Source organism: Micrasema longulum, unplaced genomic scaffold, assembly GCF_059751315.1.
Source record: "Micrasema longulum isolate JH-2025_06_02 unplaced genomic scaffold, ASM5975131v1 h1tg000252l, whole genome shotgun sequence".
In the NCBI taxonomy this organism is placed as follows: domain Eukaryota; kingdom Metazoa; phylum Arthropoda; class Insecta; order Trichoptera; family Brachycentridae; genus Micrasema; species Micrasema longulum.
The window spans coordinates 705,327-725,638 of record NW_028277457.1 but is presented as its reverse complement, the minus strand read 5'-3'; the positions used below and the strand labels follow the sequence as shown (position 1 = coordinate 725,638).

At 32.6% G+C, this 20,312-nt stretch overlaps 2 protein-coding genes and 1 long non-coding RNA gene across 9 annotated transcripts in view; 2 read left to right on the top strand and 1 right to left on the bottom strand.

Moving 5' to 3' along the window:
• LOC148283222 (uncharacterized) overlaps positions 1 to 20,312 on the bottom strand; it is a 69,787-nt gene that overhangs the window by 18,404 nt on the left and 31,071 nt on the right. The gene's annotated exons all lie outside the window — the stretch shown is intronic.
• On the top strand, positions 1,527 to 10,811 carry LOC148283225 (uncharacterized). The gene is made up of 4 exons (XM_088223853.1): positions 1,527 to 1,764; positions 4,986 to 5,197; positions 7,450 to 7,548; positions 10,279 to 10,811. The coding sequence occupies exons 2-4, from the start codon at positions 5,013 to 5,015 to the stop codon at positions 10,346 to 10,348; spliced, it is 354 nt and encodes a 117-aa protein (XP_088079979.1). The 5' UTR covers positions 1,527 to 1,764; positions 4,986 to 5,012; the 3' UTR covers positions 10,349 to 10,811.
• LOC148283224 (uncharacterized) lies at positions 13,787 to 20,276 on the top strand. Of its 2 annotated transcripts, none has more exons than XR_015821898.1 (4): positions 13,787 to 13,858; positions 16,067 to 16,196; positions 18,821 to 18,922; positions 20,202 to 20,276. It is a non-coding gene; the product is annotated as an uncharacterized LOC148283224 (long non-coding RNA). The 2 variants fall into 2 exon arrangements; XR_015821899.1 differs by lacking the exon at positions 13,787 to 13,858 and adding an exon at positions 15,354 to 15,681.

Sequence of the window (20,312 nt, the reverse complement as noted above, 5' to 3'; positions counted from 1 at the left end):
AAATCCCTCGAAAAAAGGTGTCAAAGTGTAATATTGTATAATAAAATTTAAAAATAAGGTACAAACCCTACGTTTTTAGGCCCTATATAACCCAATAGAATCATAAACATTAAAAAAAGAGAAAACAAAGTTTGCGTTCTTATGATGTATCCGAATACTTATTTTTTTGGAAGTCATTTCCAACGAGTTACAAATGACTCACTATTAGAAAAGAATCTCGGTCCTCTGGGCCCGCATTTTAATTGGAAATCAAAATTTATCTTAAATTTTATCTACAAAATAAAATAAAGTTTTCGTTTTTTTTAAAAAAGGAATAACCTACTAAGCCTCTATTTTGAGGCTTGTCAGCAGATGGGATAGAGGGGATATGGAAGGAGGTAATGAAAAATACACCACAAAACCCCGACCAATTGAGAAAAAAAACTTTCTTCGATTTTTTTTCTTGCAACTGGGGGGAATCGAACGCGCGACGCCAGTTTCACAGTTGGCCGTCTAACCAATTGCGCCACGCCTGTCATGAAAATTGAATATGCATACATTTTTTTTCTAAACATGTTCAATTACAGGTTACCGACGAAGATACCTTAAATTTTCATACAAATATACACATTTTCATAAATAAATATCGATGTTACTTTATATTGTCTCGATATGTACAGATGAAGATATTGCTTGTGTAATTCCGACCCTGATCCATGAGTCCGCAACACTAGTCGCGGGACCACTAACTTCTTCTTCTTCTTCTTCTTCAGCCTTCTGTCCTCCACTGCTGGATATAGACCTCTTCTATTGTTAAGTAAAAAACAGCATTTATCGATACTATTCCTGGCCGATTACCTATTTTTTCCATCCTTCCCATGACTCATCCTTATGGTACCTACCTAACATCAAGATAGAAGAAATTAAAAATTAGAAGATTCGGATTTAGAACAAAATCAAAACAACCTTTTTTACTTCACATAAATTTGCATAAAAAGTGGTTGGATTTGTTGCGCGTCGTTGAAAACATCGTTACATTCTATAGTGCACTTTGTCATCTAGTGCCCAAAATTGAAGAACATTCACATCATAATATTAAAGGTAGGTATCCATTCCATGTTCCTATCCTTTCTTCAAATATTTCCCTATCACAAAACTGAATGAAATTCGTTTTTCATTTACAGTCCGCCTTTTCGCTAACATCCATACCCTTCCATTTCTTTCGTTTGGTTGCTGCTGGCAGTACATTCTTACCCCACACAGCAGCAATGTCGTCGGACCATCTTTTTTAAGGTCTTCCGACCCAACTATTATTCTCCCGAGGTCTCCATCTTAACATTTTCGGGGTCCATCTTGTGGGGTCTTGTCTCGCAACGTGTCCCACCCATTGCCCCTTCAGTCTTGCTACGCGATCCATGATATTTCCTCCTCAATCACAATATCTGTACATAACAACTATCAATATTGTTAGAAAGAGTCCGGCACTGCAAGATTTGCGAATACAAACATATCCGATAGATTGTTGAACGATCCGCGAAAAAAGACATCGCAGAATCAAGAATAGCCAACGTCATTTGGTTTACCTCGAGCCGCGAGTATTCGCGTTGACATACAAATAAACGTATTTCGTATTTTGCGTTGTACAAATCGCGGTGTGGATTCGATTTTAAAATATTTATGGCGATGAGAACGTTAAGCAGATATATTTAACGCGAAAAGAAATAAAGATAGATTGCAGGAGTAGCTGGTTTTAGTCGAGTGTGGAGAATCGCGACGAATAGACGGGTAAGATATTTTTTTAATATGCTGAAACAATTCGAGCCATGATCGCCAAAACATCGTAACCGACAAAAACAAGTAATTCAAGGAATATATTTTATTATGTGTACTTAATCCTCGAAAGCGATTACACACATAAAATTATCTGTGAATAATTACCCATTTCGCAAAATATGAGTTCTGTATCTAAATAATTGGGTTCATGATAACGTTTTTTTACTCAACTAAAAAGTTACACTTTTGCAGTTAAACGCGTACTTTTATAAAAGTGGTTTAAAAGCAAAGTAAACCAAGTCCACTCCAAGGTTAGTTTTGAGTATACTAGTTTTTTTTTCCAACTAGAATCTTTAAAATGTATTCAGGTGACATGGTTGAGAACATGAAAAGAAATTGATTGCACAGAGATAGGATATCACTTAGAACGGGGTAAATAACCCTAGTTAGAAAGTGAAAGCAACTTTGTATGAATGTATAGTTGTATGTATATAATATGATATGGTATGTTTTTTTTACTTCATCAATCTGGCTGTTTGCTGACGACACTAAGATTCTCAAACAGATTAACAGCCCTTCCGATTGTTCGCTATTACAATCTGATTTATTGTCTTTTAGCACCTGGTGCTCATTCAATAATCTATATCTCAACTTAAGTAAGTGCAAGGTTATGAGATTCTTTCGTCTAGAAAATACAATCATATACGACTACTCACTGAACGATGAAATATTATCATCCGTGTCTAGTATACGAGATTTATGTATTCCAATTTACACTAAACTTTCTTTTACAATTTATATTGAACCTGTTATCAATAAATCCTTAAAACTTCTCGGATTTATTAACAGAAGCACAACTGACTTCAAAAATATCAATACCCTGAAAACTTTCTTCTGTTCCCTAGTTCACCCGCATGTAGAGTATTCCTCTGGTCTCCATATTATGTTGTTCACATCAAAAATATTGAATCAGTTTTACATCGATTTTTAAGAAAGATAAGCTGGAGGTTGGGCTTATCCCGAAACCAATATACGTATAATGAGTTCGAAATATACTAGCTTAAATATATCTTCTCTTCAAGACCATCGAAATAAATCCGACCTTCTAGTCCTAATTAAAATTCTCAACTCACTATTTGATGCGCCTGAACTACTGAGCTCAATAAAATTAAATATCCTAACTAGAAACCTCAGACAAAACTTAATCTTTCATACCGATAACCATAAAACTAACTATGATTTTCATTCCCCTGTGCCTAGAATTCTCAGGTATGCCAACAAACATACCGGTCTTGATTTATTCGATAACAAGTTTTTTTTCTTTCAAACGATCACTGAATCAAATTCAATTTATTATAAACACCTCTCTCCCGCTTCTACTCCCACCAAGTTTATTATATCCCATCGTGTCTTTCTACTTTCCTTTATAATAATTTTCTACGTGTAAATATGTCCTTAAAAATGCACATTGGGCGTATATATAAATAAATAATAAACAAATTAAAAAAATATTTATTTATACATATGTACAAAATAAAAAAAATAATAACGTATTCCTAACTCTATAAGGCCAAGAGCCCCGTGCTTCACAATTTCTAAAATCAATTTGTTTATTTTTTAAAGCGAATGATGAGTTGCGTTTTATTTTTTATCTTAAGACGTCTGCTATCAGGAAATCCCAAAATAAATTAGCAAAACGTGTAAACAATGCTTTAGGAATGTAAACAAACGAAATATTCACAATGTGGCGGAAACCCATAAACATTCATTTGACTTAGGTATTTTAGGTGTAAACACCATACTTCAGATGATCCTCATTTACCCACATTCAACCAGCGATAATTAAAGTATCTATTGCCAAATTAATGTTTGTACACAAGTACGAACGTAGTTACTACCCTAGGCAGTTTACACAAGGACAAACCATCACGCCGTTTCACCGTAAGCGTAGGCAGAGAGGATAAAACTCCATATCACTCTGTCCTTGCATACATACCTCGCTTCCTCTACATTTAGACACTTCCACTCGATTTCTTTATCCTCGATTTTTACCCGAGGTAGTCGTTATCTTGCAGATATACCGCCGTGCCACCCCTAAACCACCATAATTCGAAAAATCCACTTTCGAGAAAAACGCAAAACACTTTTCAAATAAGTAAATAGTAATGATATTATAATGGATGAAAGCAATTAATTGTGAGAAAAAAGCGTGTTTTAATAAAATAACAAAAACAAGTTTTTTTTTCAAATTTGAATCAGTTACGGTAGGCAAAAAGTTTCTTAAAACTTGTTCAAATGCAGTTTTAAAACTTGGTACTGCAAAAAAGGTACTTTTAGTAAATATTAAATCCTAGAATGTAGGATTTCATGTAAGCAGTATAAATAAAAACACATTTTAAAATAAAAGAACATAGTTTATTAATCAAATTAATGTAAAAAAAAAAATTCAACAAAAGCCGCATTTTATTTAGTATTTTAATCAAGAACTAAAAACTTAATGTTATACTGCACTGGTCGATATTTAATTTACAACCTTCCAGTTGTCGATGTCGTGGCAAAAAATGAGATGGATTTACTTATAGCTAATTAAATGGTGATAACGAATCAATGAATAACTCAAAAACGACAAAATATGAGTTTCGGCGGATTAGGCTCTGCACGGCGGTATATTTCAAAGAATAAACAGAGTTCGAAATTTTTTTTAAATATATATTTAATTGAGGGACCTTCAAGGAACGAACACCTTGCGTAAAAATGTTGGTATAAAAAAACGAATTATTAAGCCACACAAATAACTAGTGGTATCAAATAAGAAATTAAGATAATTTACAATATTTTAAGGGGCTTTTATATAGACAGAGGTTATATTCAATTTACAAATATAAAAATACAGTTTCAAATTAAAAATAAATATATAGAAAACAAATAAATGTACCAGTTTTTATTTTCAAAAAATTAGAATAATTGGTTCTTGAAGTTTGATAAATTTATAGCAAATACCTTAATTTTTTGATCATCAGTGTGTTTGTTTCCAAGAGAGAGAATTTGCGAATTTGACTTAGATATATTAATATATCTAAATATAATAATATTATTCTTCTATACCTAATTTTAAGTAAATTGAATATACAGAAGATAATATTATAGTTTATGTTTTCTCACGGTAAATGCAGTTTAAAGTGTATGAAACTTAGATTAAAATTATGAAAATTTATTGAATATTGTTTTTATAGAAGCTTCGGTGATAAGGCAGACAGGAGATGTCTTCAGGGACCTATCCCCGGCAGGAGGGAGAAGTGGACGATGATAGGATCGTGTTCGACGGACCGACATCAGCTGACGATCCTCAGGCGGGGTCAGGGTCGGGAAGCACCGCCGGAACTGGAGAAGATGCTGAAGCAGAGGCGGTGTTCCAGATTGATCCGAGATCCAATTTCGATACAAGGTTTTCCTCGTTTTATTATTTAAGTGTATTTATCTCATTTTTACTCACAGCTTTTGTTCTATGGGATATAGCTAAAGGGCTTTTCTAGACAATTATTTCCCCGAGGTGCAGACCGACTACTGCAAGTTATCGCGGGATTGGTTTTTTTAATAAATTAATCTAGATTTTTTTTTTACACTTCTGTGGCTTGTTAGTGTAACGTGTGAGTTGACTGTAAATCTTCAGTCCTATTAAGTTTAATAACCATACATGTTCTAGCCGGAATGTGTAGACAGGTATCATCTATTTCAAACACCATCAAGTAAAACTTTAATGCCTTTTTCCGTAGGTCTTTTTTAGTACACAATACTAAATAGATATAGACTTTACGAATATCACACTGTCATCACAGAAATTAACACTTAAATTCATTGAATATAATCATCGGAAACATTCTACCATCCATCGTATGTGAAAAATTTAACGAGAATTTTAATAGTTATTTCAATTTAACACTCCATATAATAGGTACAGAATACTACACGATACTATTTATTTTCACATGTAATACATTTATTCGTACGAAATAAATTGAGAAAAAATTTTTTTGGTACCTGCCCACTGCTCCATCAACTTTTTGTGAATATGTTTCAATTATATTATAATACACATATTATATATAATACTAGCGGACCCGACAGACGTTGTCCTGTCCGAACGTTGGCTTGCCTGCTATTAGCTTGGAAATAGACTTTTCATTGATAAGTAGGTACCCACTTACTTGTTTGTGATTAAATTTCAAAACGAAAAATTGTTAATATTCAAATATTGAATTTAAGTAGGTACCTAGGTACTTATTTATGGTAGAATTCCAAATCATAAAATAAATATTTTTTTCAAATAAGGCATTCTTTTTGCAAACGTAAAACTCCGGTCTTCTCACCAACAGAGGGGTGTACTTATGTAGGATAACAATTTTTAAAAATGTATTGAATGAATTATTTATTTTTTTATTTTATTTATTTAATTTTACAATACGCCCAAGGGGCATTCACAAAAAAATATACAGGTAAGTACAAACATAGTAAGTAATAATTTAAAAGATAAACAACGTTTTTTGTAAATATGAAGAAACAATTAAGAGCATACTGCCATGCAAAATAAAAAGTGAAATTTTAAATAGTAAAAAAAATAAAAATATATGGATATAAGAAAAGTAATTGAATTAAAAGGCAAATTGTTAGTATTACCAAAAATCCAGTAAAAATAAATAAATGGGTAGAAATTATAATGAATTTAAGGAAAGAATCTGATTGAAATCCACAAAAAACAAATGCTGTTTGTAAACATTCAAAAACAAACTTTTTTACAAACAAACAAACAACATCTTTCCATTTTTTTGTAAATGCATTCTCCTCGAATGCAACTCTGGTAGATCGATGAATAAAACAGTTATGCTCCTAACTTCTTTTTTACCCATTATATTGAAGACTTTAATATTTTTTAATTTTTTTAACATTTTTTTTGCACCATAACAGACCAGGAGGCCTAATTACAGTGGTGAATTACATCACAGAGCACCCAGGCTTGAGAAAAATCATATTTTAATTTTTGTGTTCTCACCGGGAATCGAACCCGGAACCTTCCGTGCGTGAGTCGAGCGTCTTGACCACTACACCACGGAGGCCGCCTATATAATATCTACAAACACGCACAGCGCAGAGATCTGTATTTCTCTGAAAACCGCACGTAAATCGATTAAGCCGTTTAGGAGGAGTTCGGTGACATCACACGCAGGGAGGAACTATATATATATAAAGATAAATATTATGTAGGATGTAGATGGTGTTCCCATATTCCCGTGAGTTTTTTTTGTCTTCTGCAATCCATACATGCGTTTCTGAGTTCTGAGTAGATAATCTTGAACAACTTCAAGTCATAATAATAAATTAAAACAACACATAAAATCTACTGATGTAATAACTTATATTTACATATAAGTTATTAATTTAAAAATACTTGGTACACTTCCACTTATTTATTTGACCAATTAGTGCTTTCACCCTCTAATGGGCATCTTCAAGCTGGACTGGAGGGTGAAAGCGCTAATTGGTCAAATAAATAAGTGGAAGTATACCAAGTATTTTTTAATTAATAACTTATATGTAAATATAAGTTATTACATAATAACAATGGAACTCCATCAAGGATTGTCAATAAATAATTTTAATCAAATATAAAATTTACGTTTAAACATGTTTTTTTTTTTACAGATCGGCACCACCAACTGTCGCTTCTGAAGATAGCGAAGGAAGAGTAATATTTGAAGATGATAACGATATAACGAATCCCGAACATATCATAGGAAAAAGGTCAGTTGATATTTTTAATAAGCATAATTCACAATATAAATAACGTGAGAGCGAAATTGGAGTTGAAAAATCCCAAAAACAGACAGGTGTGAGTTTGTTAAGTTTTAATGGTTTTTACAGCAGTTGCTGATAGTTTTTCCTTTTATTATAAATACTTATTTTACTATTTTACATTATGGGGTAAGGGGTGCATTTTTTTGGGATTAGGTAAGGAGTTTGGAAGGAGACAAGAAGATGATTTAAAAAAGAAAAGCGTGGAATGTGGAATCGGTTAAAGAGTTTGGGAGGAGACAGAAAGAGGATTCGAGAAAATAACGCATAGAATGTGGGGTCGAGTACGGAGTTTGGAAGGAGACCAAGAAGAACCCAGAAAAAGGAAAATGATTAAATGAAAATAAAAATCGGTGAATTATAAAATAATAATAATGAAAATGAGAAAGAAGACAATGTCAATAAATAGAAGGCAGTAAAAAAAATATCAAACGGGAAAAAGTAGGAAATGACACGTGGGAAATTTAAAAATATAAACAGAATGTTATGTGCTTTGTAGAATGAGGAAGTTCAGTGGTTTTTTTTGTGTTTTTTTTATTAATAGAGTATTAAACTAAGCCAAAAAGACTTTTTAAAGTTTTGTATCTTAGAAGACCAAAAATCTTCCATAGCTCTCATATCATAGGATGATTTATACGAATTAGTGACGTCATTCAAAGTAGTCCGTTTTTATTTATTTATTCGTACATTTTCAAAAATCTTGGCGGTACAATTTAATGCTCTATTTTTCACCGCGCGCAAAAAAATATTTTTTGTATCCAATTTCCCGTAGGGTTGAAGTTCCTCATTGTTTTGAGTGAGTTTTGTGGAATTCACTAGGATGGTATTTGTTGAATTGTGCCTATTCAACTTTAAAATGGGATACTTATTTTTTATCTCGAATTAAAAAAAAAAAAACATTTAAAAACAAAAAAATATCAACAATGGGCAACATTACTTGAAAATGATTAGATGATAAGGTGGAATCTCAAAAAGAATAAATTTGAAATTAATTCTTTAAATTTCTATAATTGCCTCGCTTTATCTATGGTTAGTTTTGGTTTTGTTGCAGGATTTTGGATTTGTGAACAGAATAGTGATGTTACATCACCAAAGACTAACGGATCATCGTATTTCTTTCATAGCGATAATTGGAAGACCAAGCTACTTCGATCCTGATAAAATTTATCATTCCATCGAGAAAATTCTTATTGATAAACGAAAATTCAAATTGATAAACGAAACAAATAATTAATTATTACCTACACAATTCTCCCTAATACCGCGTAAGCGAAGCCGCGGGTAAGAGCTAGTAATAAAATAAACATCAACCTACCCACTACCCACTACCCACTACCCACTACCCACTACCCACTACCCACTACCCACTACCCACTACCCACTACCCACTACCCACTACCCACTACCCACTACCCACTACCCACTACCCACTACCCACTACCCACTACCCACTACCCACTACCCACTACCCACTACCCACTACCCACTACCCACTACCCACTACCCACTACCCACTACCCACTACCCACTACCCACTACCCACTACCCACTACCCACTACCCACTACCCACTACCCACTACCCCCCCGTAATTTTTCTCGCCGTTTAGATTTTCACGACCGCATGAAATCGGCTAATTTATGAGTGCGCAACTTTTTTTTTAATTGGTAAAAATAATCGTTTTCCAATAATTATTGTATGCAGATTTTATTCACATTTTGAGTGTGTCCGAAATTTCCACCACAAATAATTTTAACTAAAATTATTTCAATAAAAACATTATATCAAAAACAACACAAACCATCACGCTGTTTCCCCGTAAGGGTAGGCAGAGAGATTAGAACGCCATATCACTTTGTCTTTGCATACATATCTCGCTTCCTCTACATTCATACATCTTCTCATGCACGCGCGCCGATTATTCCGACTTTTAACATGTCCATTTTAAAGTATTTGTTGGATTTGGTCATGCCATGTCTTTCTCGATATTCCTCTATATCTGCATCCGTCAACATTTGCATCATAAATATTTTTAGCCGTTCTTTCGCTCTACATGTCCAAATCAACGCCGAGCTCCTTTCTTGATTTTGTCGATAATGCTTATCTCAGCCTTGCATAATGTACGGATCTCGACATTTGTGCATCTATCGTGCATAGTTTTACCACACATTCGACTTAGAGATCGCATTTCGACAACATTCAGCCTACTTTCATCCCTGTTTTTCCAAGTCCACACTTCGCTCCCATACATCAATGTCGGGACCTGAATTCCATTGTGAACGGCTAATTTTGCCACTTGCGACAGATATTTATTTGCCAAGGTTGATTTAAGTGCACCGTTCACTCTGTTCCCGGCACTCGGCCTCCTTTCAATATCTTCCTCAGTGTTTCCATCCCTAGAAACATACTTTCCAGATACACAAATTCCTCTTCCTGTTTTAGTATAACCCGATTCACAGTGATTTCACATTTAGTCATACTTTCATTTGTTTCAAAAACCATCACATTCGATTTATCGACATTCATCAGCAAATCGCTTCCCTTGCATACATCGTAGACCTTAGTTACCAAGAATTGCAGTTCTTCTTTGCTGTCAGCAAGAAACACGGCATCATCAGCATTAATTTTAATCAAAAATATTGTTGATATATAGTATTTGATATTTTTATTTTATTTTCAGGTCAACCTCAGATGTAGAGGCAGTTCCACACACCGAAGATGAAGACGAAAGAATAATTTTTAGCGACTGAAAGTTTTTACCGATCGATACGATGAGTGGCATCAACTGCTTTCTTGTTGATTTTCTACTACTTTCCGCTACTAATTATTTAAAGAAAATACGAAATTGTTGCAGAACTAAATTGACTACGATTGACCGTATTCCGCAGATTCAATAGTGAAAAATATTTAAGAGAAAAAGAGATATGGCTGTAAAAATTCACAAGATACATCCGACTAATCTCCACTCGATTTCCATTGGCAGGATTTTTAACTGAGCCGCTAAATGATTTTTTAATAATTGCAAAAGAATTGAATAAATGTCGATCCACACGAATTTTGTAAAGCCATGTGAATTTGAAATGGGCCAATCTCTTACGAACTAAACAGTGTACTTACCACTATTTGAAGTTAAGTTATTAAAATTGGGGATATTCAGTGGTTTCCTCTTATATATTTTTAATTTGTTAATAGGCCATTAAACTACTCCAAAAATATATATTTATTTATATTTTTATTCTTTTCAATTTACTTATTTCACATAAAACGTTATTTTTTTATTTTCTTTATGAAAACCTTCCTGGGCATAACCCGTGTTGAGGCATTCATTTACATTATTTTTATATTATGTTCTAGTACATCTATAATATAAAAGGCAATGTTCGAATGGTTCTCCTCGATGGACTGAATAACTACCTGACCGATTTACGTGCGGTTTTCAGATAAATATACATCTTTGCCACGAGAAGGTTTATAGCTCATAAAATCATCAATTTATTAAGTACAAAAAAAATTAGGAGCGTAAATGTTTTTTTATTCATCACCAGGGTTGCATTCGCCGAGAATGCGCGTACAAAAAAAATAGATAGATTTTATTTTTTTCTGTATGTAAAAAAAATGTTTTTGAATGTTTACAGAACTGCATTCGTTTTTTTATGGATCCCAATCAGATTATTTCATTGAATTCCTTATAATTTCCACCCATTTATTTCTTTTTACTGGATTTTTGATTATACTAAAATAATATCAACTGAGACTATATTTTTTTGAAAATCGCATTCCTGACTTAAGTGCATCCCTGAGCAGAGTTTTTTTTTCTTCCTTTATTAGGGCCTACTACCAAAACTTGATAACATCGGCCAAAAAACAAGTTACATTTATAAACATAAGAAAAACCTAAACAGACAGGAATAACAATATACATACAAACAAAAGACAAGAAAAATATAAGTACATAAGTATAGATCTTAATAAGTAAATAATAGTAATTCCGATTTTTACCATGTCCATCTTCAAGTATTTGTTGGATTTAGTCATGCCATGTCTTTCTCGGTCTTCCTCTATTTCTGCATCCATCAACATTCGCTTTGTAAATATTCTTAGCCGTTCTTTCGCTGTTCATTCGCTCTACATGTCTACATCTATCGTACATGCAGGCGCGCGTGCATGAGAAGATGTATGAATGTAGAGGAAGCGAAATCTGCATGCAAAAACAGAGTGATGTAGCGTTCTATCCTCTCTGCCTACCCGTACGGGGAAACGGCGTGATGGTTTGTTTGTGTTTGCATAAACAAAAGGAATAGGAATAATTTACCCAGACGAATCTCACCCGCATAAATGAAACTTTAAGCTTTGTAACTTCACAGACATCAACAAATGGAAGAATTGAAGGAATATGGCTGTTCAAATATAGACAAATGGTATGATATCAAAAATGCATTTTAGTAATTGCGAGGAGAAAAGTAGTCGGAGAATGCTCGCAACAGACTAAGGTCCGTTCTGTTAAACATACGCCAATTGGCCGCAGGTTGAGGGAACATATTTTGAACGCTCATGTTTACTCTAGTTGTATAGTACAAAAACGTCAAAATTATTAACAAATTACAACGGGAATAGAGAACATTGAGAAGGGAATATGAAAGTCTCCATCCTCTCTCCTCCGAAATATTATCCATCCCAGTTGTGATTTGTTAATCTTACTGAAAGTCAGTCTTTTGTCTACAGACAAACTCGAAATATTGTGACAAAATTCATCTATTTTTATTTATCGATATGGCGTCTATTTTGTAGAACTCATGTTAGGAATATAAAACTAATTGTATTTTTTAAAAACAAAATCCATCCATCCCAAGAATGACATACGTTTAAAAAAGGCCCTAAAAGGCTGAACAATAGAGACTATCAGAAGCAAACTTGGAAATCTCCACCAAGAACGGAAAATTAGTCATTGATGTCAAAATAAACTATACATAAAAACCCACCTACCTAAAAAAAAAGCGTAATTCAAAACCGTCTCTAAATCTTGCAAAAAAATTTTCAATTAAACCATTTCGCACCGCAAACTTAGCATTCTTCATTGAGTTGGTGAAGCATAATTAGAAATCTCATATTTTAAAAAAAAAAGTTTTTCGCAAATATCTCAATAACTCCTTCAATGGAGATTTATAAGTTTGCTTCCAATACCCTCAACAGGGAAATATCACATACTACGAATACCGATAAAAACCTATGAAACGGATTTAGAATAATTAATTGTATTTTCAAAATCAATATGGATATTGTGGAGAAATGTATTCATACATAAATTTGAGAAATAATTTATTTATAAATACGTCACTAGAAAATCGCGACATGTTTGGCCTTGATAGTTATGACATCAAGATTTGTGAAAATGTTCTAAACAAATTTGAATGGTTAGGAGCAAATAAACATGAATAGTGACGTATTAGGGGCGTGGCCAATGGGAATGCCTGTTTTTGCGGGAATTCAAAATTCAAAATTAATTAACAAATTACAACGGAAATGGAAAACATTGAGAAGGGAATATGAAAGGCTCCATCCTCTCTCCTCCGAAATATTATCCATCCCTGTTGTGATTTGTTAATCTTGCTGACTCCCTAGGGAATGAAATCCAGTCTTTTGTCTACAAAAATTTAGAGATCATGTTCTAAATAAATTTCAATGGTCATGAACAAATAAACATGAATAGTGACGTATTAGGGGCGTGGCCAATGGAATGTCCATTTTGAGGGAATTCAAAATTACAAATTAAAAATGATTTTTTATGCTACTATTAAATTATTTTTAGTGGCATAAAAAATAATTTTTATTTTGTAATTTTGAATTCCCGCAAAAACGGACATTCCATTGGCCACGCCCCTAATACGTTGTTTCTTACTACAATTTTTTTTTTACTGGACAGTATTTCATTGATCTTTATTACTTTAAACATGTATAAAAAACACTTATATATACTTGATATTTTCCTGTGGTCCGATTTTTTCAAAAAAATAAATAAAGTCAGTAGACTCAAATCAGGGTTTGATTTAATATTAAGGCGCGTAAATTTATGTCAAAGGCATCTATAAAGTATGTATTTGGCCATCTTATCAGTATCAATAAAAAGTTATCTATGATAAGGAATAACTATAATCTTATTCAAATTCAATATTATGTTAGTCGGCAGAAATATTCGATATACCGAGTGAATAGGAACTCGTTATTATTCGGCGGAAGTGAGTGAATGTTTCTACCGTAACTGGGTAAATTAATTTTATATGAACCCTGATTTTTATTATCTCGAGCTAAAAGTTATACTATGACATACATAAACGAACGCAGGACGTCGGATTGGTGAAATTATTTGTAATAAAAATCTCGACACGTTTGTATTTTCTGAAACATAAACAATGTAATAGAATTATGTAAACAAAAACAGTTATCAGCCGTTGTTCGAATACATGTCATGTTCAGTAATGTCCAGCGTTATAACGAAATATTCGAAGGGATGTGAATGTTTTAGAATCTCAAGAATAAGAATCTAGACAATCTAGAACAGTATGTACCCTTAAGTCCTTAAGATGTTTAATGAGTTGTCAAAAGATATAAAGGATGCGCTGGGTCTATGGCATCGTTTCGTGGGAAGCGATGAGTTTTGTTAAAAACAAACATCCATATAGGTAGATAGAGTTGGTTATCGGAAAGCGTCTGGATTGAACATAAATGTTTTGTTTTTGGATTGCATAATAAGTTGTTCAAATTAATAAACACTTTTCACTTATTAATTCAACAATTTTCAGCTGAAAATGTAAAACTAGAAAATAAATCAGAAGCAGTCCTAGAACTGCCTCATGTACAAAGGAAGTGGTTTGAATAAATCGCGGAAAATATAAATAATATACAATATTTTGAGTTAGTCCAAATTTTTGTTGACAAGGACTGGATTCAACTCCCTGGGGCACTTGCCAGCCATTGACAGGTCATAAGCCCTGTAGATGCCTAGACTTCTATATTATCTTCTCTTAAATGTTCTTCACCTCTGTTGTAATATGTTAGTATAAACAGCTCCCCAGGGAGTTGAATCCAGTCCTTGTCCACAAAAAATTTGACAAACTCAAAATATTGTTGATAAATCCACCTGGTCCATGAAGAAGTATAGAAATTGAAAAAAATACATTTTCAGGCGTTGCCTAGTATGTAGGTGAAATAATTCAATTAGATGAATCCCACTCGAATAAATAAAGGTTTCAGCTCTTTAACCTCACAAACATCAACAGATGAAAGAATTGAAGGAATATAGATGTTCAAATATGGGCAGAATGGTGAATGTTACACAGTGTGTAAAGTGGCCACTTAAACCAGCCATTGACAGGTCATAAGCCCTGTAGATGCCTAGACTTCTATATTACCTTCTCTTAAATGTTCTTCACCTCTGTTGTAATATGTTAATAAATAATATATTTAAAATAAAATAAAGAGTTCATACGTAAAAATATTAGGTTGGTTATAAAATAAGTAAATTAGTACCATCATCATTCCATTTCCGAACCTAATGATGCATAGGGCACTGCATTAGTACACCAATCGCAGCGTATCTTGATCTTTTTTTTGCTACATGATGGTAAGGTGATCGGTCTTACACTTCAGGTACCAGTCTAGGTACTTCGTAATATTCTAGTGTAAAAACACCCTTTTAAATAATATTTCATATTAACCATGCCGGGAATCGAACCCGAGACCTCTTGCGTGGTATGCAAATGCCCTGACCATTACACCACGAGGCCGATAAAAAGCTAAAGTTAGTATTAGTATGAGTATGCAATTTACATATACGCGGCCTCCGCGGTTTAGTAGTTAAGACGCTTGACTTACACACGAAAGGTTTACAGTTCGATTCCCGGTAGAAATTAAAAAATGTGATTTTTCTAAAGCTTTGGTGTTATGTGCTCACAACTCATCACTGAAATTCGGCCTCCTGGCCTGTTATGGTGCAAAAAAATAAATTAAATTGAATAAATATAAAACAAAAGTGAACGTAGAATAAATTAGGAAAATAAGTGTGTGTTAAAAAGTGTTAATGTAATGTGTAAGTACACAATTTTAATCATAGAACTCAATAATAAAATAACAAAAAAATATATTTTAAATCGTTTAAAAATAATCATCTGATCGTATAAAAAAAATGTTTAAAAATGGTCTACATTATTTTGAGTTTGTCCAAATATTTGTAAACAAGGACTGGATTTCACCTCTTATGGAGTTATTAAGATTAACAACATATTCCAAGAAAGATAAAGAACAAAACTTTATCTTAATTTTATATTTCAAGCACTTAATTTGTGGTTATTTAAAGTGAACGTGATTTAATAAAACTTTAAATCAGGAGTTTCGAGGAATTTTCCAATTGTATTTAGCTAGATTCTAGGAAAAGGAAAAAATTTTAAAAGTTAATAATTTTAATGATTTTATAGAAATTTCGAATATAAAGGATTATTGGACAAGAAACATGTCTTCGGAACCTAAGCAAGAAGTGGACTATGACAAGGTGTATAGCGAACTGCTTTCAGATGATAAAACACCGTCAGGAGCCATTGAAAGCGGGTAAATCATAATTCAATCAATCAATCCCATAACCGATAAAATCTAAACGATTACTTATATAACCAGTCTAAGGCCAGTTCCCTCACAATCATATTTCATTTATTAATTAATTATATTTATTTAGGTAATTCAACAAAGACACACGCTTAAAAAATTACACAGATAAAATTATATTTATTGTTTTTTTTTTAATGTGTTTCTTGAACAAAATAAATTGTGCGTGTCCTTATACTTACTTATCATATTACTCAACACAAAGACAACTTAAACAAATACAAACTAATACCACTTTCGGACAAAGGGATTTTGAGTATTATTTAATAAAAATATATAACCCACGTAACGAGAAAATATTCAAAAAGGCTATAAAAAATGGATAGTGGAGAGTTAGGTAGGAGTTAAATGGATTGTCTCATTCGCCCAAACCAATATTGAATCAATTGCTCCACAAGTGTATGGCTAATGTTAGTTTTTTTTTTCATTGTGCGTTTTGTAATGTAAATACGTTGTGTTTAAAACTGTCAAAATATTTTGTTAATTATCTCTGTTTATTAAGTTAGTCTTCTTTGTTTATTCTCAAATGTAAAAATATTTCAAAAAAAGTATATTGTTAAGTGTCCTCGGCACGGGTAACCTCAGAGAGGTCACATTATTTTAGTGATTAATTACAGTTTGTAAGAGAAAAATATGAATAACTAAATAAAATAAATATGTTTAAAAAGTTTAAAGTAAAATAATTGTTGGTTTCGTCAACATGGACAAAGCAGGTTATTTTATCTTACTTTTATCGTGACTTTTTAGTCCATTTTGACGCAAACGATAAAATAATCAAATATTTACATTAACATAGCCGACTATGCACAATACTATTTGATGGAGGGCATACAAAGTATACATACAGTGGAGAGCGATGATTTTTTTTATAGGTAATCCGCAAAAACTGTTTATTAATTTGTACCTATATACATACATAATATGTATGTAAGTACATAATATATAAGTAATACAATTTTGAAGGGCTATTTTTTCATTGGTTCTGTGAAAATCAACTCAAACAACAATTATTAATTACTTCGCGATATACCATACGAAGCTTTATTCTATACTATTTTAATACAACACTTGTACAAAAGTTTATTAAGGTGATTCTAAACGAAAATATTAAACTAATTATTCATAGATGGCGCTTTTATATTTTTTTATTAAAAAATACAATTTTTACGTTTATTTTCAATTCAAATTCAAATTTTACAAAACTTGGTTTGCGGAAACTTTACACTACATTGATTGTAACAAATACCATAGCAATATAATTTAGGTTCTTTTCACAAAATTGTGTACAAAACAAAAAATAACATATTTTATTTTTTACTTATTTTTTGTTACTTAATTTTAATGAAAGTGATGCCAATACCACAATAAATCTGTTTTACTGTATAAGAAAGAACAGGAGAATAGAACTCAAAACATGGAAGACAGAGACGCTGTTCTGTGGCCGATGTTAGTGTGAAAGAGACAAAAATAACATAAGAAATTTGTCCAATCAGTCGGTTATTGGCACTAAGCTGGAATGCACGCTAGTTGTATGACCGGCGTATTTATGATTTTTAATTTAATTTGCTATAAGAGCCCTAAATTGAATTATATTTTTTATAAATTATGGAGAAGGAATGATTTGACGGTATGCCTTTGTGTCTTTTTTTCAAATGTCTGAACGTCAGAATATTCTGTCTTTTACTTAAAGTAATACGATGTTATATCACCGCGTGGAAAGGAATTTAGGAGTACAGCCTTTTAAGATTTAAGAGCTTTAATTTAAGTATAACTTTGGTACTTTCTTAACTAACTAACTAACCATCACGCCATTTCCCCAGAGGGGTAGGCAGAGAGGATAGAACGCCACACCACTCTGTCCTGGCACACTTCCTTTGCTTCCTTCACATTCATACATCTTCTCATGCACGCACGTCGATTATTCCGACTTTTCACATGACCACTTTCAAGAATTTGTTGTACTTGATCATGCCATGTCTTTCTCGGCCTTCCTCGACTTCTACAACCAGACACATTCGCATCATAAATCTTTTTAGCCGTTCTTTCATCATTCATTCGCTCCACATGACCGAACCATCGCAAAAGACCTTTCTTAATTTTGTCGATAATGCTTAACTCAGCCTTGCATTCTGCTCTAATTTCGACATTAGGGCATACATTGTTTTTCCGCACATTCGCCTGAGGGATCGCATTTCAACAGCATTCAGTCTACTTTCGTCCCTTTTTTTCCAACTCCATGCTTCGCTTCCATACATTAGGGTTGGTACCAGAACTCCATTATGAACTGCTAATTTAGCCTCTTGCGATAGACACTTATTTGCTACGACAGACTTTAAGGCACCATTAACTCTGTTACCGGCACTAACCCTCCTTTCAATATCCTTGTCCATATTTCCATCTCTAGTAAACATACTACCCAGATATACAAATTCTTCGACCTGTTTCAAACTATCTCCATTTACTACAATCTTACATTCAGTCATAGTTACATTTCTTTCAAAGACCATGACGTTCGACTTTTGCACATTCATTAGCAAATCACTCATTTACACTATGATCATCACCTGCAGATCTGAATCCCAAACTGATTCCACTGAAGATGGAGACAGAAGAATGCACTTTGAAGATGATGCGGACGTCAAGAATGCAACCGATTCTGATATAACCTCAAGGTCAGTTACAAAAATGAACTAATGGTCAGATTGAATCTTTAAAAAAAAAACAATTATTAAATATAAAAAAGCATGTCTCGGATTCAATTCCGGTGAACGCTGTTTATTTTCTGCAAAAATTATAAACCCCAGACTGACACTATAACCAGTATAACATGATGCCGACTCATCTCCCATCCATTCCTTTTTGCAGGGTTTTTACTAAATACTTATTATTATTACTGTGGATAATTTATAAAGCGCCATTTTTGTGAAAATCACCTCAGGGCGCTTCACAATATCCCAACACGTCTTGCAGCTACTTAATTACTTGCCACTAAACATTTTTTTAATAAATGCAAATGAATAGGATGAATGTTGATCCACTCTAATTTTACCGTAGAGTGTGGATTAGGACAATTTTTATTTATTCATACATTTTTTTGTATTTATTTTTATTTAAGAAGGTAAACATGAACAGAAAATATAAAATGAAAAATAACGAAACCCACTTAAGCCGCGAAACGGGCTTGTCAGCAGGTTTCTTAATTTTCCTTTGCAAAGAAAAAAGTTAGAGAAATTATATAAATTTAAAAAGTAATATAAATATTATTTAAAACTAAAAGCATACGTGTTTTTTACACAAAATTTAATAGATGACACTTAATTTTTTTTTCTTAAAAGTTTAGTCAACATTTTCTTTTAAAATCTGCATAGGAATCTTATTAAAAATTTTAGTAATTGTATAATGAAGTGTTCTTTGGCCATAAAGATACATATTACTACAAAAAAAATAACGTATCCTAACTCTATGAGGCCAAGAGCCATGTCATGTGGTAATATAATACGTGTGGTGAGATTGGCGTACAAATCTTTGGATCTGTGGCACAAGTTGGTAGCTACAAGTTTTCAAAAAATGAGATGTCTTAATAAATGCCATCAAATAATTATTGTTTAAAAAGTAAATAAAAATATTTCGTGTTTTATAAATACATCAAATAATATTTTATAATATTCAACATGCGGTTTTAAATAAATTGTTGATTAGATATGAGCTTTTAACTTGAAAAGTGCAATCACTAGAAAAATGTAATTACCAACTTAAGCCAGGAACCCGACGAAAAGGAGTTATACCCGAGGATAACCAAACGATAGTGGCTTTGTATTAAAAAAAACATATTCGCTTTTTACATTCCGACCCAAATCTCTAACATTCAATTTATGAAGTTTTTAATTTTATTTTTTATAGTTTTAATAATTTGTTTCATTATTATTTACCACTAACGATTTGTTATTTCAGATTTTTAGAGCCGCCAAATACCGAGGATGAAGATGGCAGAATTATATTTTCCGACTGAATAAATCATTAAAAACACACGTTTTTATTTCAATCCTTCCATAAGTAACTCAA